The following is a 9,669-nucleotide window of genomic DNA, read 5'->3' as shown; positions in this document are numbered from 1 at the left end:
TATAAAACTAAAAGAATAGGAAAAAATAATCCATGATCTTTTAAAAAAGGGGACTATAATAGAACTGATGATCTCGTTCCATTCTCTCAATGGTTCTTATTTTGAGTAGTATCTCATTTTATTATTTTTTAAATTCAATTTAGTTTTATAAAGTTGTTTGTAATAATTGATTCCATATTTAAACATTAATACTATCAACATTCCACCTTCCCACCATCATTATTTCAAATTTTCTCAACCACCAACCAAGCCTGCCCCAATGGTAGAACCTAAATAATTAAAAAATAATTTTTATTTTATAAGTTACTTCACAATATTTGATTACATTCAATATTCAAACACCAATACAACCACCATTACAGTTTCCCACCACCAAATTTGGGATGTTTCCATTCCAAGACCCAAGCCCTGTCCCAAAACACAAAGCAAAGAATATATTTTGTATTGGCTCTTATAAAGAACTGCTTAAAATGCTTACAAAACTGTGTTCATATATAAAGCAGTGTGAACATTGTTCTATTTTGGCAGGAACAATTAAGATATTCTATAGGATATTACTAACATCTTGTTATTGTTTGGGTGATATGAGCTTTAGTCTATATGTCCAAAATCTGTATATATGCATATATATATTTCCCTCTATGATTTGTTGCATACTGTCTGAACTCCATCATATATTATGTGGTAATTATTAAAATGGGTAGGGAGTGTCTTACACTGTGTCCCACGGACGCAAGAGCAGCCTCGAAGTCAAGAAATATATTCACTCGTGCATGAGGTTCGACACGAGCATGTGGAAAGCTGCCTGGAGTGTGGTGGCATTTGGGTTATGGAGGTGGGCTGCCAAGGCTGGGTCCCTCGGGGCTGGGAGAGCTCTCACCCGCACCCCTCTGGGGCGCCCCGAATGAAAACATCTTGGTGCTGAATACGTGAATACGGTGGCATTGTTATTGGGGCTTCATTTTATGCTCAATTTCGGGAGAAGCAACCGTGAGTTCTGACCCTAAATAATTTATCTTGTATTGCTTGTTGTGAATAATCTGTCAAAATGATCAAAATGTTTCCTTAAAAGAAATTGTGTGAAGTTTTTTTTTTTTTTTATCTTACTCTGGAGTCATTAAGCCCTGTATAAGAGATTACTAATATGCCAAGCCTTGTATGCTAATATATATACATATATATATAGTTTGTTTGAAATAAGTTGTCTATTATTTTACACCCCATTAAATGTCCTGTGGGACTCCTGGTACACCAATAAAGCATAGTATGGGAAGTCAGGCCATGTGCTAAAGGAATTCTAAAATTTTTAATAGGGTGATAGAGCTGGAGTTAACTTTTTAAATGGATGTTGTCTTTGTTGTTCTGATCAACCAGGTACAGAAGCATCTCTGCAGCTTTTTGATCTCTTCCAAGATTCATTTGTGTGTCTCTGGATCATGGCCATTAATGAGCTTATATGGTGCCAAAGTTAGTTTGTGGGCATGACTACCAGGTTTCCAGAAGAACAGGCAGATGGGGAAAGCTCACCTATAACAACTCATGAGAGCTTGGGATTGTCAGTCATAAAATCCACATATCTGAGGTATTCAACAGATTCACCCATGCATGAGATCCTCCCAACCCTGCGGAGACTGGTCTTGAGCATAGCAGTGATTGGGTTCTGGAGGTTTTCAGCTGCTGGGATCTGTTTGGGGGGAATGTTGGGCTCCTTTACTCCCTCTCCAAGTTGCCCCAGGTGAAACTCAGCATTGTATGGGTTCTGGAGCCATCTCTTGAATAGTACCTTCTAATACTAGGAATGAGTGGATGTTTCCAAGGTAAGTACACTTGATCCTGGGGAAATGTGAAATTATCATATCTTCAAATTGCTATATGCTAGTAGCTTAGTAAGAAAGGTTTTGGTTTATCCTAGAATCATAGAACATTTTAATATGTCTTCTTATAAATAGTTTATGCAAACACCAAAGATTAAATAATATGTAATTTAACATTTTATCCTTAGACTATTATCTCCAAAAATTACTTTACATGCTGATAATCAGAGTGACACTGAATCTTGCTTTACAAAGATTATGAGACCAAAATTATATATTCTTTAAAGAAGCTATGACAGAATCCATTCTTTCAGTAGAAGATGGAAACAAGTAAAATGTTTTTCTAACTTGAAACATGAGAAAACGTTATATTTAGATATGATGGAGCAATATTCTTAAGAGCACTTACAGGATGCTGTCAAGGGGAAATTTTGGTTGATTCAAAAATTGAGTAAACTTTTGACTTTATATCTTTTAAAGGTTTTGTGTGCTCCACTATGTGCCCCCAATTCTTCAAAAATTTACAATTCTGCAGTCATTTTAAGGACAAAACAAATAGCTTTATAGTGGTCTTTCATAAATAACAATAAGAATAGTTGTATCAATAACTTTTTATAATTCAAAAGGATTCTTCTATGGCATTCCTTGGTAAACAAATCTTCACAGCTTTGGCATTTAAAATACAAGTTTCTATATACACATCTCTGTAAGCTCAGTAATGATTTGAGATGAGACTAATGCTTGCTACTATAGAACTGGTATTAGAAAAGAATTTTTTTATTCAAATGCATGAGTATTTGTCCCAGGATTAAGTATTCTTTATTCAAAAATTATTTAAACTCTAGGCACATTAGGTTTAAGAATGGAAAAATTTACTATCTTGGTACAGAAATGCTGTGTAATTGTGTATTTAATATTTTTTTTGCTTTTAGTTGTAGAAGAGCAACTTTCAAAACAGTTGAAACATTATGCATGAAGAATAATTTTTAAATATAAACCATCATTCTATGCTTATTGCTTACATTAATTTTTGAAAAAAAAACAACTGTAAAAAGAAGAGACTTTAAATAGTCATTACTTATACCATGGAAGTGCTATCGGTCAATTATATCTTCTCTAGGAGCTTTGTTGTGTTCAATGGAGTATCCAAGGAAATGTTTATTTTCTTTCTGTTTCCAATTTTTCTGACTGCGGAATACAGAGTACCTCCTGTGCTCTCAAATACAACTTATGTTATAGCATGGAATGCTCCAAGTGACAAATGTATGAGACTCTATCAAATTTTTATGGATTTGAGCATCTATTCATTAATAGGAATCCCTGAAATCCGTACCATAAATCAAAATGTCACCTTCTTTTCTGCTGATATACTCGGCCGCTATCCTCACTTAGACAGTGACACAGGATACGAAAGATATGGAGCAATTCCTCAGTTGGGAGATATAAATATGCATTTGCAAAAGGCTGAGAGCGACATTGTCTCTTACTTACCGAGAGATCAGTTAGGCTTGGCTGTAATTGCATGGGATGCCTGGAATCCTCTCTGGTTAAGAAACTTGATTGACAAATATGTTTACAGAGTCAAATCAATTCAAAAGGTTAAGAAAAGCAATCCAGCCCTTGGAAATAAACAAGCTGACATTGCTGCAAAAAAAGAATTTGAACAGGCAGCAAGGGAATTCATGGTAAGAACTTTGCAATTAGGAAAGCGTCTTCGACCAAGAAATTATTGGGGTTTTTTCCATTTTCCTAATTGCTACAATAATAATTATCGTAACAATAAAAACTACACTGGAAGTTGCCCTGAAGTAGAAAAGCAAAGAAATAATGAGCTCAACTGGTTGTGGAGTGAAAGCACTGCACTTTATCCGTACATTTACTTGACTGCAGATTTAAGAAAAAGTCCAAAGGCTGCACTGTTTACTCGTAATCGTATTAATGAAGCCATTAGAGTTGCTAAAGTATCCAATAGTAATAAACCACTTCCAGTTTTTGTATACGTGCGTCCTGTTTTTCGTGATAGACCCACAGAATATCTTTCTGAGGTAAGTAAATGAAGTAAGATAACTACGAAATTTTTTCACAGTGCTATTTAGTGGATTTCGACTGCATTTTAAGAGAGCAAAATCCAACTTTATTTTTAAGTTATTAGGGGTTATTTTGGGGGGCGGCTGTAGTGATAGCACTGCGGTAGGGTGTTTGCCTTGCGTGCAGCCAGCCTAGGTGAGCCGGGTTCGATTCCTCCGCCCCTCTTGGAGAGCTGGCAAGCTACAGAGAGTATTCAATATGCCAAACACAGTAACAAGAAGTCTCACAATGGAGTCGTTAATGGGCCTGCTTGAGCAAATCGATGAACAACGGGAGGACAGAGAGTGTTTTTTTTTTTTTTGGCACTGTACTTAAGACTTGCTCATGGCTCCGTGATCAGTGATCACTCCTAATGGGCATTGCAGACTATTTGGTGTGCCAGGGATCAAATTGTGACTGTCCTGTGGAAGATAGGGGCCTACACTGTGTACTATCTATCCAGCCCTAAAATTTTTTCTGTTATGTTATTGTTTTTTGAGCCATATATGCCAGTGCTCAGAGATTATTCTGGCTCTGCACTGAAGGATCACTCTGGACAATTTTAGGGAATATATGGGATTCAAGAATTGAACCTGGGTAGACCTGCTGCAAGGCAAGAGCCTTACCCACACTACAATCTCTTGGATCCTAAATGTCACCTTTGATAGCTTTTGGGAACAAGCTTACATAATTTTATATCTGTACACATGTACAAAATAATACTCTAATTTTTTTAAAATTTACTTATATCTGTGATTGAGGTTAAAAGGTTGTATAGAAAATGTAATAACAGTTTATTTTACTATTAAGTGCTGCCTTCTTGACGCTAGAAGCAGTTAAATGTGTTAAAGGATAATAAGTGATGGGAAGGTAGTAAAATTATTGTTGACTCAGCACACTTATTTATAGTATTACTTTCCTAAAATGACATTTTCATCTGTCTTCTGTCAACTCTTTCTATCTCATTTTCCAGACTGACCTTGTGAATACAATTGGTGAAACTTATGCTCTTGGGGCCGCTGGAATTATAGTATGGGGAAGCTTCTCTTTAACCCACTCTAGGGTAAGTTGAACTGATAATAAACAGATGGAAGCTTTTCCTTATTTAATGCATTGATATTGTGATGTTGAATAATGAAATAAATGTTACATTTTGACGCATAGTAGTAGATGTTTAATGAATTAATCATTCTTGTTTTGTGAATTTATTTAACAAGAGAGAAACATTTTAGTTGTTGTAATCAGTAAAAAATCAGTGATAAGATAAATTAATGACATTAAATAGAAATAGAAATTTAAATTCTCTAGTTTTGAAGAAGCAGAAGTAAAATTACCCTCTCAATTAATTGACAGCATATAGGATTATTTTTCTGCTACATTGTATATTTCTCTTTAAAGAACTATTGTTATTTATTATGCATTTGCTTAATTTTTTTATTCATTCACTATTATTTGGAAACCAGTTATTTAATTACTGATTAACAGTAACATATTGTAGACATAAACAAACAGTAGCCATGGGTGAAATCTGGCTGACATTTTTCTTTGTACAGCTTTTATGTAAATCTAATAATGTCTTAGTTTTTTTTAATATTAAAAGATCAAAAGCATAATATCTCATAAAATGTTTTACAATGTACATTAAAATTTCTATGTCTTTTATTATAGTTTTGAAGTTTTTTGGGGGGGAAACATAGCATGCTTGTTTGCTTAGATCTCTATGACTATATGCATTTACATTTCATTGCTAAGTTGTTTGATGCTGAGAACTATATAATTATAAAACTCAAGTATTTATCCTCTGGTCCTTAATAAAAAATAAGCACACTTGATTATTAAAGAGAAATTAAGATTAGATGGCAGGCATTTGTCCTGCTTGGCTAATGTTTGGTTTTATTGGAACAATGTCATCAGCAAAACAGAGGTGGTGTAGTTGTCGACCATCTATCTTCACTCCCATTCCTTCCCATTCGTCATCACATGACGTTCTTGAGGGTGGCACTAAAGAGTTTCCATGAAATATTATCACCCTGCCAAACCCGTCTCTTGACATGGATGATCACTTCTTTGTAGAATGGTGAGATCCTGGTAGTGAATCCATAATACAGCTCACGGAGGATCCTGATGTATTGAGTTTGAACGCCCTGTTTGGCTAGAGCCCCAATGACTACTTCAGTCTCAACAGATTCAAAGGACTTCTTTAATCAATGAACATTAGACAGAGCAACATCTTGAACTCCCGAGAAACCTCAATGGGCTTGGTGATCATGTGGATATGGTCGATCATGATGAATCCTTTGTGGAACCCATCTTGCTCGCATCGTTGTCCTTCATCTAGTGTTCTGCCAATCCTATTCAGGATGACTCGAGTGAACAGCTTGTAGATGACAGACAATAGTCAGATCAGGCAATAGTTGCTAATAATCTCTATGAAAAATTATAATGCCACCTCTGCTGGATATAAATTCTCATATATCCTATGTATGGGGAATTCAACATAAAATAATATTAAACTCATAAAATTTATATTTATGTTAATGTAGTAGAAAGAATATTAATGTAAGAAAATGCTCAATTTGTAAGTTATATGCAGAGCATTAGGAGATATGTTAGATATAACAATGGTATCTAAGAAAGTTATTCTTATGAAGGTTGACTCTGAATGGCAATGTAGTGTCTAGTTTGTTATAATATAGGACAAAGTTTTCTATGCTGAGAGAACAGTAAGTGCTTCTAGAAATGCTAATGCTGTGCTAAGAAATAATTAGCATGTATAATGATGAGTGACAGTCATATAAGAGAACATATAAACTACATTGGGTTGTATACTAGTGATGAGATGTTCAATATTATTCTAACCATAATTCAAAGCTATTAAAGGATTAGTAAGGCTTTTTCTCATCTGTCCATAATTTTTTAAAACAAATTTAGTGATTCAGGCAACCAAAAATCATTATATCTTATAGTTCTGTAAGCAAGAAGTTTAAGATAAATTTCAAGGTCTGAAAATCAAATAATCATCACGGTTTTATTTTTTCTACAGAGAATCCAACTCACTCAATTACTTTCTTCTGATAACAAAAATAAAAACTCGGATATTTGACTGGCTTCTGTAACCTAGACAATCCTACATTTTTCAAAATGAGACTTCCTCTATTCTCAAAGCCAGCAATGTTTGAGTCAATTCCTTTGACTTTAGAATTTATTTATCCCTGACGCATCTCACTTATAGTTTCCAAGTCAAAAAGTTTCTACATCTGAAGCCACACAATATGACCTCACTGTCTTTACTATTATTCATGTCTATAAGTTACCATAATCACAGGTTCCAAAGAAACATATTAGGGATACTTTCATAAAGCTATTATTTGATTATCATTTGTGTAATCATATAAGTGAATGTAAGAATAGGTTGTAAAGAATCGGATAAGATGTAACCTGACTTATCTATGGACTGCCCTCTACCACATACTTTAGTTGTCTGATGGATGAACCTTGTTAGCTTGCTTCATGAGGCTGTTCATTAAAAAAAAGGTAAAAAAAATCATCCAAAATAAAATTAACAATCTTGGGTCACAACTCTAGTACAGTGAATAGAGCACTTGCCTTGTACGCACCTCATCTGGGTTTCATACTGGTATCCCCTAAGCTTCTCTGAATACAGCCAGGGGTAAACATTGGGTGGAGATCCAGGAGTAAGACCTGACCACTTTCAGCTGTGTCCAAAGCCCACCCCTGAATAAAGAATTAAATGAAACAAAAGTTAAAATCTAAGATTATTGTTCCATAACTATAATGTCCTGTTTTCACTTTGAAAAATTTTAGTTGTTCATAATTCACATTCTGCCCAAAGAATAGTTCTAAATTAAATATAAATTTTATAAATAACTTTAATTATATATTGTTTTTAATATTAAGTATTTTCAGTTTAGTACATTGCTTCATGTTGTAATTTTAGAAGTCGTATACTTTAAGACTGTTTAAACTTGACTAAAAATTTGATGCTTATATTTATTATTTCTTAATTGCTAATGGCAATATGCAGTCCTGGTCTTAATACTTTTATGCACCTGGTACCTTTTTATTGTATGGGGAAATACTATATTTATCCTTCATGTATAGTATAGTGGAAGCATAATCTGTTCAATTGATTTAGCTTAAATCATCTAGTTAAAAATTGAAGACTTATAAAATGTGAATAGAATGAAGAGATAGTAGCAGGATTATGTCAAATGGCTTTACATGCAGTCCCCACAGAGCACTGCCTGGTGAGGCCCTGGCCGTGCCTGAACTTTGAGGGATCTGAGCAGCACTGCATTCTCAAGCTCTTTCACTGAAATATAGTATCCTGGTTAGCAAAAATTTATGAGCAGCCCATGGAACCCTCCTGAGCACTACCCAGGAACCTTTCCTCTCCAAAAAGAATGAAAGATTCCTAACTTGACTTTGATAGTAAGTGGAATGAAAGCTACATCCTCAACAGAACCCTCTCAAACTGGCATACTAAATCTTCCTTAATACCCATAAATGTATCAAATATGAAGGAAGACCATGCATAAGGTAAGTTTCAACCAATTATTGCATGGCCTAAAATAGCATGTGAAACTCACATAGAAATGTTAAAAAAAATTAAATACTACATTTGAAATACTATTTCTTCTTCAGTAAATAAGAATAAATTACTAACTTTATTAAATCTTATTTTTTCATTGTTGCTTTTTTGCACTGCTTATAATGATAAATTAATTTACATATGAACTATCTTACTATCAATATTCTGGATTTTCTAAAAAAATTACAGGTTGCTTGCAAGAATCTACAAAATTTTGAGAGGCAGACACTGAGTCCTTACTTAATCAATGTCACTCTAGCAGCTAAAATGTGTCACCAAGCACTCTGCCAAGATCAAGGACTCTGTACCCGGAAAAACTGGAATTCGAATGACTATCTTCACCTGAACCCAAGAAATTTTCTTATTAAGTTTGCATATTGTGACAAGTTCACAGTATATGGGGAGCCCTCAGTTGAAGACCTAAAGAAGTTTTCTGATAAATTTGATTGCACCTGTTTTTCCAATGTCACTTGTAAGAAGAATGACAACATAGAAAATGTTAAAAACATAAGGGTATGTATTAATGAGGAAGTTTGCATATCAGCCTTTGTAAGCCCAGAACACAACGTAATTCCTACTGTAGGATCCAGAAGCACCACAATAAAAACCACCACAGAAATTCAACAAACAATCTTCTAGTCAAGTAAACAACCTCACAGACTCCTGTCTATCACATAGACTCTAGTTTTTCTTAAAATCCTATCAATCTTACCCATTGATGTCAGAAGAGCCATCCTCAACAGCAACCAAGGGAAAGCTGTCGAAGTATATCCACACTCTCACTATTGATATCCTTTATGTTATAATACTTAATATATAGCCTATTCAGATTTAATTTTAGTAGTTCCAGTTAAATGTATATCATTTTGATATTTGAAATTGATTAATGAATGCCCCTAATAACAGTTGACCTTTTTCGGAGGGGGGTGGGTGGGCCAAATCTGACTCTAAATAAATGAAAATTGATACTGAGTTTTGGTTTAATAAACATTGGAGTTTTAATCTGCTTATTAACTTGCCAAATAAATTGTGTCAGAGGTTTTTCTGTCTTATATTTGTATTTGTTATGCAAAGTTTGGGAATAATTTATATATTGTGCACAGCATATCTAGCTAGATTAGTCTGTTTTATTCTTCATTCTATCAAAGACTAATCAAAAGACCTGTAACAATTTGA

General features: G+C 34.2%; 1 protein-coding gene across 1 annotated transcript; it reads left to right on the top strand.

Annotated features, from left to right (window-relative positions):
• Positions 1-2,899: 2,899 nt before the first annotated feature.
• LOC130027609 (hyaluronidase PH-20-like) lies at positions 2,900-9,132 on the top strand. Its single transcript, XM_056118453.1, has 3 exons — positions 2,900-3,859; positions 4,855-4,944; positions 8,683-9,132. Exons 1-3 carry the CDS (start codon positions 2,900-2,902, stop codon positions 9,130-9,132), a joined length of 1,500 nt encoding a protein of 499 aa, XP_055974428.1.
• Positions 9,133-9,669: the final 537 nt, after the last annotated feature.

This window comes from Sorex fumeus, unplaced genomic scaffold (assembly GCF_029834395.1).
Source record: "Sorex fumeus unplaced genomic scaffold, SorFum_2.1 ptg000037l, whole genome shotgun sequence".
NCBI classification, from domain to species: domain Eukaryota; kingdom Metazoa; phylum Chordata; class Mammalia; order Eulipotyphla; family Soricidae; genus Sorex; species Sorex fumeus.
This window is presented reverse-complemented; position numbering and strand designations above follow the sequence as displayed.

Coding starts and splice junctions, on each gene's coding strand:
- LOC130027609 (XM_056118453.1), top strand. CDS start 2,900: ATGGAAGTGCTATCGGTCAATTATATCTTCTCTAGGAGCTTTGTTGTG. Junction 3,860..4,854: donor CCACAGAATATCTTTCTGAG/GTAAGTAAATGA, acceptor CTCATTTTCCAG/ACTGACCTTGTGAATACAAT. Junction 4,945..8,682: donor TCTCTTTAACCCACTCTAGG/GTAAGTTGAACT, acceptor AAAAAATTACAG/GTTGCTTGCAAGAATCTACA.